The 14037-nt window shown below is 40.0% G+C and overlaps 2 protein-coding genes across 2 annotated transcripts; one reads left to right on the forward strand and one right to left on the reverse strand.

Annotated features, from left to right (window-relative positions):
* Positions 1-1903: 1903 nt before the first annotated feature.
* LOC146701731 (carbonic anhydrase 1-like) lies at positions 1904-8577 on the reverse strand. The gene is made up of 7 exons (XM_085468066.1): positions 8451-8577; positions 8014-8211; positions 6525-6643; positions 5620-5712; positions 5465-5527; positions 5214-5369; positions 1904-3506 (listed from the first exon to the last, which is right to left on the reverse strand). The coding sequence occupies exons 1-7, from the start codon at positions 8476-8478 to the stop codon at positions 3387-3389; spliced, it is 777 nt and encodes a 258-aa protein (XP_085324192.1). The 5' UTR covers positions 8479-8577; the 3' UTR covers positions 1904-3386.
* Positions 8578-8888: 311 nt separating this feature from the next.
* rbis (ribosomal biogenesis factor) lies at positions 8889-13685 on the forward strand. The gene is made up of 5 exons (XM_085468067.1): positions 8889-8962; positions 10715-10856; positions 12761-12876; positions 13013-13129; positions 13224-13685. The coding sequence occupies exons 3-5, from the start codon at positions 12766-12768 to the stop codon at positions 13290-13292; spliced, it is 297 nt and encodes a 98-aa protein (XP_085324193.1). The 5' UTR covers positions 8889-8962; positions 10715-10856; positions 12761-12765; the 3' UTR covers positions 13293-13685.
* The last annotated feature ends 352 nt before the right edge of the window (positions 13686-14037 follow it).

Consider the following 14037-nt stretch of genomic DNA (forward strand, 5'->3'; position numbering starts at 1 on the left):
TCCTTCCTAGTTAAATTTACCCTTTTTAATTTTTCATATTTATTTCCTATCTTATTCATAGCCTTTTCCTTTTTTGTTTTCTTTAGGTCACGAGCAGTTGTCCAAGCATTTCACTACATATCGTACTGTGTATGACTGTGTACGTGACAAATAAAATTTGAATTTGAATTTATTACGTAATTTATCATAACATAATTATTGATGTAGGTTACAAATAAGTCTTATATTGATTTGAATTGAATTCGGTGCGCTACGCTGCTTTGTTCACTGCGGCTTTGCGGGCTAATGTTTGTTGTGTTTTGTAGGAAAACCAGCCTACAAAATGCTGGAATGTGATCCAGACTGGGCACCCTCTATCAACCTGGGTCATACCGAGTGTAAAGCTGCCACCACAGCGAGATTTGATCGGTTCTACTTCACTAAGCCAGCAGTCCTGGCCTCTCTACCACACCCTCTCTGGTTCTCTTTGTAACATTAGCTCATAAAATATGGTTGGATAATGCAATATAATGTTCCACTGCATAAATAAATTGTATACAAAGGTCTAAACTCTGAAATGGCCAACCGATGTGTAAAACGAAACTTCATGAACCACTCTTTCACAGTCTGAGTGCAATGAATAATAGCATTGTCACCCTGGAACATACCCATGCTGACGAAAAAAGATCAGTAAATTCAGGTTGACTCTTCTTCCTTTTAGAAAGAAGAAGCGTTCTCCTGGAAGCCCTACCAAACAGGACATACTTGTTCAGCCTTTTTCTAACTGTAGGGTCATAACCCTAACATTTAATTTCTCTGAGCATTGCACGGGTTGGTGTGAATTTGCTGGGAGTCCACAGATGGGAAGGCTGACTGCAGTCTTGAATGCTTTTCACTTGTGAATAAACTTTTTCACTGTAGAATGATGGATTTCAGATTGTTTAGAAATGGCTTTGTAACCCTTCCCAGATTTACAGGCAGCAGTAACTGTTTCTGTAAGATCATTGCAGACGTCTTTCCTCTTTGGCGTTGTGCTGACACAACTGAATGCTTCACACCAGCAAAATGACAAAACGTCTGCTTTTGTCGATGAGCTCACATTTGCCAACCATTTAATCAAGTTAATGAGATGCTTTTGATTTGCAGCAGCTGACTTCTCTTTACTCTTTTAATTAAGAATTCTTATTTCCAGTGGAAGCAATTTGCATTTTGGCTTAATGTTCACTAAATTCACAGTGTCATACATCATATACTATAGCTCATCTGGTAAAGGACCAATGACTTTTTATTATGTCATAATACATAAACCCTCAAAAGTAAAGAGGGTGTACCTTTGACTGACTACATATCTTTATTTCTCATTATTTAGTATGATGTGGTTCTTTGTTGGGTTTTTAAGTCTTGATTTAAAAAAAAAAACAGGCAGTATCTGGTGTAAAAACAGAACAAAGGTAGGAAAATATAGCATATCAAATTTTAGCAGATCTGCAGGGAAGAATTTGTAGGTCTGAGAGTAAACAGTAGTTTGATGATTTTGTATTTCAAATGTCTTTCAAGAGTCTCCTGTTCATGAAAACCCCTGTTCTTTTTTTGGGGATCAAAGTTTTGCTGCTGTTACTGAATAAATTTGGTGATTTTTCTTCAGGTAGGATTTTAGCCTGAAGCTTGATGTGTTAGATAGAATACTTAATTTAACACTTGCACACTTTACACTGCGTATTGCACATATGTAGGGAGTTTGATTAAATCTCAGTTTTTGCCGTCACACATTGCTTTCCATTTGTATAAACAGCAAAGTTCACTAAAGCTGCATGTTCACAATTATGATATTAGCTGTCATGTTGCTAGCCTATGCTGCATGAGTGAATAAGAAGAGACATTAACATTAATAATGATGAAATAAATAAACACACAAATCAAAAAGCACATTTAAGTTGTAAATATACATTTATTTCACTATTAAAATATCCACTTCCAAAATAGAATGGTAATAGCACAAACTTCCAGGAAGGCCCTACAAATTATTGGCATAAGGCTTGTTTTCCTACAGTAATTACAATCTTTCTGGCATCTCTTTTCTGGCTTAGTCAAACATCTGCAGTGCTTCAGAAATGTACACTGGTCTAAAGGAGGCTTTTGAGAATAAATACCCGTTTGCTAGTTGTTCTCCTACACAGGGCTTGACCCCCAGGCTGACACTATAGTCTTGTCTGTTGGCAGGTTTTCCTCTTTCTTGGCTTTAGGATAATTTCTTCCTTGGCGTTGTGCGTTTGCCACTGTGACATTGCCCACAGGACGACCGAACATTACTGTGCGTTTTAAGCATTAGCACTCTACACAATGAGAATTGAAGAAATAAAATTTAAAAAAAGAATGAAAAATACACACAAGGGGATTTCATTTCATTTTTAAAAGAAGCAATATATTTGTCTATTGCGGTGTTATGAGGGCATCAAGAGGAAAGAGGCTTTTTGGTTATAAATATAAATTTAGGAATCAGTAAAGACTCATTTTGCATAAGCTCTCAGGCTCAAAAAACTCACACATCTTGGGATGACACAGACATGAAAGACTTGCAGAGCTGGATGTAAAAGCAGAGAAATAAATCACTGCTATGGTGTTCAATTTAGCCGACCCTAGCAGCTTTGTGCTGTCGTGCCCTTTGTTGCTGCATGCTGTTCTACAATTCAGATTGATAAGCAGGTCAGAGTTATGGGCATCATGTCTGCAGAGACTGCGCCAGTGATGTGTGTGTATTTGTGCCAGAGGGTGATTTTTCTGAGTCAATAGGATGTGATGGAGGAGGCTGCATCGTCACACTAAGCCGCTGTGATGCAGAGGCTGGCAGTCTGTCAGAGATTACAGACAGACCAGGAGCAGCACGGTCCTGTGTGCCAGGTCTTGTATGTGCACCTCATGCTCCTCACATTTCCTCCCTTTGCCATGCTGAAACTAGCTTGTCCTTTCTGCTTCCTGCTAAAGGAAGAGCACCATTTCGATAGTAATTCATCTTCATTTTTCACCCTTGTGGCTTTCTGAGGGTAAAATAAAAAGAGACCTGCACATTCTTGTGTAATGCTTCTAAAAAACAGCAAGAGCAAATGTAGAAGCCTTGTAAATATGTTGCAACCACTGTTAAATGTTTGTCCTTTAAAATCAATTATGCTTGCTTGTTCTGCATATAGAAACAGAGATCCAAATCCTTCTAGTGCTCCATTTCACAGTTAGACTGTCGAGCACGGAAAGCCATGGGCCACAGAAATTTAACATCCTTCTGAAACTGGATTGAGAGAGATATGTGTGCTTCGCGGCTTACTACAAGAGGGGTATTTCTGGGTGTCAGGCTGAAGGGGAGGGGAAGGGAAAGGGCAAGAGGGCAGAAAAGGTCACAACAGGGGGAGGGGTTACTACTTGAAGGAAGCATGGACGGTGCGACCCTTGAGTGGCTGGGGTGGGCGGTAGTTGTCCACCATGCAGTCCTGAGCCGCCCCATCGGCGGAGAAGAGCAGGGTGCGGAATTTGGCCATCTGTGAAAAAGGAGACGACGGTCGTAGCGTTAATCATTCCTGCAGTGACTGTCACTCACAAAACACTGGCTTCCCCCTGCTCAGTCACTGAGAGCTTTTCACTGGGGAACTGAGCTTAGCAGTTATGTTATTGTTGACATTTCTTATATGCTTATTTACTTCCTTGCTCCTAGTTACATGACATGAGAAACTTTATAGCATTCCCATGTTTGAAAGTATAAATGTGATGCTACAGCCAGCTGTTGTCAGCTTGGCTTAGCATAGAGCAGAAGCCTGAGGTAACACATACAACACAAATTCCCCATTTGAGCACATGAGATGCTTAAAAATTAAAATGTTTGGTGGGTTTTTCATAAAAGAGGGGTCAATGCTACAGCATCTTGTCTTTGTACTAAGCATATATTAGCTGCTACCTGGTCAAGTCAAGCCAGCAAAAACAAAGAAAGAGCAGTTTTCAGTAATGTCTTTCAAAATAAATATTGACTACCAGAATAAAATATAAATTATGCATGAATATAAATACATCTTTTGCACCCCTTGGTAAAAAGAAGTGATTTTGGCTATTGTGTAAAAGGTTGAATGGTCAGCTTGACTGGTGGAGCCTGGGCTTGCTTGTGCCATTTTCCCAAAGGGCCACATGAGAAACTGGGACAGTTGTGGACGGCTGCACAAATGAGCTTATAAAGTGATTAAACTAATACTGAGCAGAACTGAATTCAGCCTTTTGGTTCAACCCTTCACAACAGTCCCAGTTTCTCAAGTGGTCCCTTGGAAAAATCGATTGCCAATACTTGGTCTAAGCTAAGCTAAAAGCTACAGGCATTAGCTTTCATGTAGTACATATGTGAGAGGGGCATAATCAATCTCAGCTCTTGGCTAAAATATTTTGTATGAACATGAGACTAAAAAAAAAACCAAGTGAGTGGTTACGTCATAGTAACATATGATTGCTTTTGATTTATTAACATAGGATAATGAACACAGTGTGTTTCTTCACTACTAAGACAAACCATTTCATCTGGTGGGTGCACCCTCTTATAATTAGCTGATAAATAAGTTCTGTGTTATTATCTGCAGAACCAGCTATATATAACCCTTCATATGAAGGTTATATCCACACAACTCATATGTTTACCCCTGAGATACATTCTCACCACCGTGAAATAATCACGTGACCACGAAGACTTAACCTTCACATGGACTCAAGGCTCCATTCACTGGGACAAACCAGCCGGGGGGCTGTTAGTTTAGAGGAATGGGTGGTTAAGAGGCAAATACTCATTTCAGTGATAGCATCAGCTGTAATTTTACAAATAAGCATAAATCTAGGTAAGATGTGTTTAGGTAGCTGAAATTACAAACACAACACAGTAATAGTGTTTCACCTACAAAATGTGCTGCATTTGCGGGATGAATATTTCCTGTTGACTGCCCACATGGTGATAACGCTGTGGTAAAGCGCCTAGCATCTGTGTGAACTCTTGTTCTTACTCATTGCCCCAGTTGGCCAAGTGTCTGCTGTATTGCATTTCTGTCTGCTACAGAGGTTTCTTCTTCTTGTTTCACCCCACAGTTAATCTGAACAATTAAGCCCTTTATTTAGATTGTAGTACAAGAGAGGATTTGCAGACAGAGCTATTCTAGACCGTGGGCATAAAGCCAATCCTTCTGCTGTAGCTGAATGGGCTCTGTTTGCAGCAAACATACCTGTGCAGAGCTGGTGCTGATTGGTTCTTTGCAGACAATCCAGGTAACGCTCTCATACAGAGGGGGTGTGGTCAGAGAGCCATCATAAGTCCAGTAGTCTAGGCAACCAGGGAGCAAAGTAGAGGGGTCGAAATTTTCAAAAGAGGTCTGCTTGCCCTTTAAAAAACACAGGGAGAGAAGAACATTGTAAGAAAACTATCAGGAAACAAATCAAAAAAAAAAAAAAATCTCTTATTTTTACAGAAACACACTTTGGACTTGATGGTGTCAAAGGCATCAAGAAGCTTCTGGAGATTTGGATTTTCACCACCAATCTGAAAAAGAACAAATGATGCACTGCGGTTAAATGTTTATCATGTTTTATTGTAATACTGCATATAATGATACTTTAATCATTTCTGCTCACCTTCAGGAAAACTCCAACCACAGCGAGTCCATCGGGCTTGCTAGCAGCCTCGCTGAAACTTGTATATTTGGTGTTCCAATGCACCAGATGAAGCTAGAAATAAAATTATATTTACATTAAAAAAAAATCCTTACAGGAAACTTTATTCCTAAACTGTAGATGAAACAATAGTTTAATTATTTCTATTTTTGATAACGTAAAGCAGATGTTGGGAAAATTAAGGCAATAATACTCCAGATGAGGTCCAGTGACCCCAAGAGGTCTGCAAGGAAAGTAGTAAACTAATAATAATCTTGCATTACATCATTAAAAAGTACATCTATACTATTTATTTCTGCGCCAACAAACACGGATACATACAAAAAACATCACGTCACTCTGCCATAAGGGGATTCACTTTTTTCAACAGCCTCCTTCCGCTGCATAGCTTGGTTAATTAGCCAGCTAGCTAGCTAGTGTCCATGGATACTATTTGACCAAACCACCTAAATCATGGATTAACAGGCCTGGAGTCTCTAAATGCCCCCCCCCGCACGCAATTAAAGTTCTGTTTAGGGAGTGCAATCATATGCTTCTTTGAGGTTAAGCAATGGCTGGGTGAGCAAACAGTAGATAAGGAAAAGGCAACTATTTGTGGCAAAACACATCAAATTGCAACCACACATGCTGCCAAACATGATGGGAAAAGAGGCCAGCTCCCTAATTGCTCATATTTTCCTCCCAGGCGGCCTTTCTTCTTCGATCCTTTTTAATTCAACCAATGAGATTTCTGTTTTAGACAAATTTTAATGGCCTCTAATTTGTCTCCCCCCCCCCCCCCCCCCCCAGCCCCAATCTCTTTGTTGCTGTACATCAACATTAATCAGCTATCTCGGTATTATCATAATGATCCAGAGATTCCCTACCTCGGCGGGATATTTGGTCCCAGCCACAGTATGTTCAGATCCCTTGCTATCAGAAGCTCCCCAGTGGAAATGAAACTGCTTGAGTCTGTATAACCCTGAGATTGGTCCATCCGTTAAACCTGCAGAAAGAGAGAAAAATGGCAGAATGTGGATAAAAGTGCTTCACTGTTCAGCACTGACATAAAAAGATCTGACCTGCAGGAAAAACACTTCAAAAGCGCTGTATTTGCGAACAAAAGGAAATGGAATAAGATGTGATACACACATGTAGACACTGTGACTGTGACACACTTCCATGGAAGCAGTCTCAGTTCCTGTTGTGTAAACCCAGCTAGAGATATTCAGTTCAAAGTAATGTCCAGGTATTGTAAACACCAGACCTCTTTCCACTGTTGTGTAATGTATCTATTTAAAGAATACAAAGTAGTTCAAACAGCAGCAATTAATCCTGTATATTGTTCTATTTCTGGTGCAACATCATATGGAGCCTCCCAAAACAGGATATTTATTTGGCAGCTATTGGTCTTGAATGATAAAAAAGTAATCTGTGTCTACATGAAAAATGAAGAATTAGTGGAGTATAACATGAATGTGTTACACAGACACCTTTCTTAGAAGCGCCGGGCCTAAAACAGGTACTGTAAGATTCTAAGAAAACATAAGAAACCACTTTGTGTGAGCAGTAGAGATTTTATCCCTGTGATTAAGTTGATTATGCAACCATAGTCTCGATTATCCCCTATCAGAGCTACTAAAGAAAAACAAAAGAAAACACTCATCACTCTGAAATCCTAAGGAATCCTAAACAAAAGTGGAGGACATGTCCTTTTTTATGTTTTGTTTATCTTTTAAAAGTTTTAATATGACCAGAATGGAAACACACATAAAATAAATAAACAAACAAATAATGTTTTACTGAAAGAGAAAGATATTAGCATTAATTTCATAGTAACTGTTTCTGTGCACACATGGGGACATTAATAATTAACAAAGCTCATGTATGAGTAACCTTCCCTTTTTTTGTGCTTTTGACCTCACTGTTAGCAGAGCTGGCGTGGGAAAGGTTTACCAAGGGTTAGATTACCAATTCAATCGCGCTTTGTGCTTGCCTTTTCAACGAGACCTCTGCACCTTAAGCAAATGCATTCATTGTAAAAACGACATATTTCATTTTTCAAAAACAACATAAAATCTGTGCCATCGCTAATGGCGTGGTGTTAAGGAATCTGGGGCGCATCTATATTATAAGCACAGTATTAATGTCTTTCTAGTCTAAAGCTTGAGTCTGTGGCAGCTGTGCAGATGACTGCATTGTATAAATCATCCTCAGGAGCCGGATTTTTATTGTCCGCAAACCTGGATCCAAGAATCTTATAGCTTCTCGGTTACTGTGAGTAATATGAATGTAAGAGAATGTGTTTCTCCGAGAAATCTCAATCAGTACCTGGACGGTTGTAAATTTATTAGTGCGGGTAGTTTTAACACTCACTTGAGCTGTCGGTGTCGTCCGCGAAGGTCACTTGGACGGAGTGCCCGTTGTTGAGAATATCGAGGCAGGTGGACGGGTCGTACTTCAGGGTGAGCGGCTTCAGCCCCGCGTCATATGATGCTTGGCCCGGTACGATGTCAATAGGAGACTGACGGACTCCATCGGCAATAGGGAAATTTTCAACCCATTTCTGAGGTCCTGGAAATTACATAATAATAATAACATTGTATTTAATATCAATCTATAAATATATTCTTTTAAAATTTAAAAATCTCCGCAGTGATCCGTGAATGCACTGTCCTTCGTTCATTTAGCAGCCCGCTTGCTGGTAGGACTGGTAATATATATATATATATATATATATATATATATATATATATATATATATATATATATATATATATATATATATATATATAGTGCAATCAGCGGCTCACCATTGTTTGGTTTGTATCCCCAAGACATGGTGACAGTTTGGATGTATGAGCGAGCAGGCAGAGCTGTAATCCCCTAAAGCTAAAGCGACTCGTTCCCCAGTGCAGAGCAGCTAGTGTCCTCCACCTGACAGCTGCAGAGCTTATATAGGGTCCCAGTGTGCGGCGTGTCCGTCCGGCAGCCCGGGAGGAGTTTAGATGCACCGCAACGCTGCAACACGTCGGATCAATGGATCTCTCTCTCTCTCTCTCTCTCTGTCTTTCTCTCTCTCACTGAATCTGCGGTGGTTTAAACGTTTCATCGGCCAGCAGCTATGAAGCTTTAATAGCCTATCTCTCGAGCGCGACGAGCGCGTGCTCACCTTTCATCTAACGGATTTTACGCGTCTGTCATGTGAGGAAGTGAAGAAGACACGTAGCCCAGTGACACATTCAGACGGACAGTGGACTACAGTCATGACAGTGGAGATATTGCGGCAGTAACGCGCAAACAATCACCAGATATCGATAGAGAGGTAGATGGATTTCGAATAATTACACAAAAAGTTGTCGCAAACACCAGTTAGTACAAATGTCTGCAAACGCACAAAGCAATCGTTAAATCGCGTGTGAAATGGGGGTGGGGGTCTGGAATATGAACTTTAGAGCTTGTCTGGTAAGATTTTCATAAAAAACAAAGTAAAAACTAATAGGTCAATTTGCTGCATGATTTGCATGATGGCTGTCAGTGATGATGGGGGGGGGGTTACGTCTTCCTTCATAATCTTCAATAAACGCTTGCTTTCCCGTTGCAACTCAGAGTACAATGACATAATAAGGTTTTTCAGAAAAAAAAAACCCAACAACAAAAAAACAAAAAACATGCAGGTAATGATAAGCGCTGCGATGGTATTATGGTGCCACCTGCTGTTGCTTCCCAGGCAGCACAGCAACGTGTTACCGGTACAGGGACCTGATCCGTGAAGCTTTAAAACTAACTGATGAGTTTGCTCAGTGGTTGGGGCGACTGGCTTAACCTCTGCTTCACTGATTATCTCGCTCCTTCTGCCTCAGGAGCAAGAAATGATAGGACATATATCTGATATGCACAGTTCATCAAGGCGCAAAACAGGGACTAAAGGCCAGTTTGCTCTATTATTATTTCAGACTATAATACATATAAATATTTAGCCTACAAATCAAAGTCAAATGAGACAGTATTCACCGATAATGAACAGGTGCGTATGAACTGGTCCAAAGGAAAAAACGAAAACGCGACTGTGCAAGAGGACATTATAATAGACTGCACAAACCAAAATAAAAAATGGTCACTGCACAAGAGACGTGAAGAAGGGCGTGCAGGCGGGATGAAGCGGTTGGAGACGAGGGTCAGGGGTGATTTGTGACAGCAGTATAGCACCAAGAGTGAAGGGAAGATTTACAAGATGGTAGTGAGACCTGCTATGATGTATGGTTTGGAGATGGCGGGACTAACAAAAAGACAGGAGGCGGAAATTGAGATGTTAAAAGTTTCATTGGGAATGACCAGAATGGGAAATGAGTACATCAGAGGGACAGATTAGGTAAAAAAAAAAAGCAAGGCTGGGATGTTTTTTGTTTTTTTTAAAAATCAGAATACGGATATATTGAAAGATGGAGCTACCAGCAGGAGGAAAAGAGGAAGATCTTAGAGAAGACATGTAGAACATGCAGTGGGTTGGTGTGACGGGGGATGCCGATATTCTGCTGTGGAGTTCCTAAAAGCGAGCAAAAAAGAAGAAATGCATCTCAGGCAAAAACAAGTTATGGTGGTGTGAGTATAAATATATAAGTTTAGTTTCTGTGAATTAGTTATCTAATTCACAGTACAATATAAAGAAATTAAATAATCGTTTACCTGCTCCCCTCAGGCAGGAGGCTCCGGTCCATTCGCACCAGAACCTCTCGCCACAAGAACAGTTTCTTCCCCTCTGCTGTTGGACACATGAACAATAACCACATGACTGTCCCCGCCACTAACACATGACCCTACGCTGTGTCACTGCATCATTTCATGTCTGGCACTGATCACCACCTGCACTCATGTATATATCTTTCTACGTAGCACTCATAATTCTTACTCTCATGTATATATCTCATGTATATCTCATGCACATATCTTTCTTTCTACATAGCACTTTAATTCTTATTGTTTGCACTGAAGCACCGCAGCAATTTCCTAATGTTGTAAACCTCAACATCTGGCAATAAACCCATTCTGATTCTGATTCTGATCTCATTTGTCCTAGAAAGAAAGTCAGCTACTCTCTCGAAACAGGTGACAGGGGCGTTAACGTTACGTTTCTGTCGCAGTCAAATGACGTCACCAAGAAGGCACGGTGGTGTTTTCAAGTAGCACGAGGATTTTAACGCACTCTTCGAAGAAGTTCGGTAAGTGGCGTATAAACATCTTACAGCCGTACACTTACGAACTGTTATACCAACATAAATAACCTCAAATAAGTCGCTTAGTTTCATCGTCGTTATGTGTACTATAACACAGGCTAACATGTGAGGCACTCAGCTAACTAGCTGGTTACCGCACTGGATTTCAGTTTGCCTGAAATATTATTACATGTCGTTAAAGACCGTAATACATATTATTATTATTATTATATTTCTGATGGTATTCTACTTGGCTGTTTGTCTTAACTCTTTTCTATGCACTGCTGTATGTGTATCAGGTTTTTACAATGTCTCCCTCTCACGTTGTCTATTTGCTGTCCTTCCGTGTAAATGCAACACACTGATGATAAATTTTAGTCTTTAAGCTTTACCGTTTCTTTGGAAATTCCTATAACGTTACCACAGGTCACAGACTAGTGCACTCCCAGTGCCAGTCCCGAGCCCAGCTAAATGGAAGCGTTTTTATGTTCCTGAGCAAGATCTTTGTTTTTTCCCTGGCTGGTCTCAAACGTGCTAGTTTGTGCCCATGTACACAAGATAAAGATTTTGCAGTTCCATATTTCCACCAGAGACCCAGATAATAGGTTGATTAAAGTCATTCCGGCATCTGACTTGGATACCTCCTGGATGCCTCCTAGGCGAGATGTTTTGGACATGGGGGAGACCCAGGACTCACTGTGGAGGCTGTAGCTGTCCCCTGGCTTGGGAGGGACTAGGTGTCCCCCTAGAATGAGCTGGAAGAGGTGGCTTGGGCTTCTCTGCTTAGATTGCTGCCCCCGTGACTCAAACTCAGATAAGCTGTATATCCAGAAGTGCAGGCAATAAAAAGGATGAGGTTGGAGCGACTGGGTAATGTAGTGGTTAGCTCTGTAGCCTCACAGCATAAAGCTGGTTCCCCTCTCCTTAGCATGTGCCTGCAGGTTTACTTCAGGTATTCTGGCTGCCTCCCAGAGTCTGAATATATGAAGAGATGGTTTGAGCAGGTGATACAAATGCTGAAATGCTACTGTGGGGGCCCATGCTCAAGTCGATACCACCGCCTTACTCTACTGTCCTGTCAAAAATGAAGGCTAAATATGCTACCAGAAAAGTAAAACAAAAAACAACAAATAAATAAAACACATATAATATCAGCAAAGGCCTTTAGCTACAGATATGCTTGTTTTTTTTCACCCAGCTCTTCAGCCACATTATGACTCCTTATCCACTTTGATTCCATTTTTCACCAGACCATGAAATCTGCATGTACAGACTCACCAGTTAAATTGGGTGAAATCATTGTCCCCAAATAAGGTTAAAATAAAAAAATGTAAATGACAAAGCAATATATTTTCCCCCCTGGAGGTTATACTTTTGCTGTTGTCTTTACCTTTTGCAGATTTCAGTTGTGCTGTGTTTATTGCTTATTATGCCTCTTGTAGAATCTGCAGTCGTGTGTGTCACCTTCACTGGGCAGGAAGAATTTGTGAATTTATGTAGTTTATAAATCAAACTCCAACATCAGCCCTCTGTGTACTGAGAGGGCTTTTTTTGTTTTTTGAGCAGGTTGTGCAGGAAAATGTTAATATAAAAAGTTATAACACTATAAAACTTGACTGAATTAGTGCGTTTTCATTTGACTTACAGCATTTTCTGATATCATCTACACCTTTTTGACCACTGTTTTAAGGCCCATGGCCATAACTGAGCTTTTTGGGGTAAAAAGAGGTGTTGATAATCAGGTGGCTTTCCAGGCACGTCTAGAATCAGGAGCAATCTATGAATCTGTGAGTGTGTGATCAGCGCAGAGACTGCCAGACAAACACAGGGAATCACTGGAGGAAGAACATGATAGAGAAAGTAAATAATTTCCACAAATGCATCCATGCTGATTGCCGTTCTTTCCACAGGTGAAATGGCAAAGAATAAACAAAAGGGGAAAAAACAGAAGAACGTCTTTCAAGTGGCAAACAAGCACTTGAAGAACAAGACCAAAGTGAAACCTGTCACAACAACACTCAAACATGTAAGATCTCTTTCATCTCTTACTCCCGGTTTTGTTTTTTTTGGCTTATTGGGTTTTGTTTTTGTACATGTATTATGTATCCTCCCTTGTTCGTGGTGTTTGTTGCATCTGCTCTAACATGATTGCGGTATCACAGATCAATACAGTGAAAAAGGAGAAAGTGGAGAGTCTAAATCAAATCTTCACAGAAGTCCAGAGGGATGTTAAGAGCATTTCAAAGTCAGTCGCTCCTGAACCAAAGAAACAAATACAGGTAAAGGAGGAAATCATGGACTTTTAACATTCTTTTACCTGTGTTTTTAAAACAATTCTATTGCTATCAACATATATACTTTTAAATTTCTTAGGTTGTCAGAGAGCCACCAAAGGAATCTGTAAATATCGACAATGCCGCTCAACTCTTCTCTCAGCTATAATGGTATAAAAATAAGTGATTACCACGAACAAAGATGATGGACTGAATATGCTCTCACAGCATTTTGTCATTTCTCTTCGAAATGAGGACTACAGATGAGCTGCCAAGAACCTGCTGCATTGATATGGGAGTGAAATCTCATGTGCAACTCAAGGTTTTTGCGTATTATGTGCACAAAGAAATCAAATCCAATTACAGAGTTGAACACTGTCAATTGTAACGTTCTTTCAGATTATGCACCTTTGTGTATTTTAGTAATATCTTTTAGACTTATACACGTTATTGTCATTATTGATTCTCAGAAAATGCTTACGTTAGAGCAGATTCAAACTGTAATGTTATATATGGCACGAACAATAAGTTAAATGAAACAAAATAAAGTGTTGATATGTCAGATGACTCATCTTTTCATTAACCGATTCTCTTTAAAACTCTTTGTGTACCTTGTAGTCATTTTTCAATAAACTTTTCAAAAGAATTCTCCCAACTACACAAATTTCATCCTGCCCTCTTTGATTTTTGTTTTTCTTTGTAGTTCAAGGTTTCACCCCCCTTTGACATGTTTTGGTGTCTCATTTAGAACAAATGAAGACACAGAGGAGATCACTGTGACTTCTATTTGTGAAGATGGAAATGCTCGCCTCTGAGTTTCGGTACGAGTGGTTCTTATATAAAATGTGACCTGCCAAATTTAGTGCTCCAGTGCGAGTAAGGCCTATGCGTTTTTATTCGTTTAGAATGACCTA

The sequence above is a fragment of the Copadichromis virginalis genome, linkage group LG9 (genome assembly GCF_057382275.1).
Source record: "Copadichromis virginalis isolate Kocher_CV1m ecotype Utaka linkage group LG9, C_Virginalis_male_GT1.1, whole genome shotgun sequence".
Taxonomy (NCBI): Eukaryota; Metazoa; Chordata; class Actinopteri; order Cichliformes; family Cichlidae; genus Copadichromis; species Copadichromis virginalis.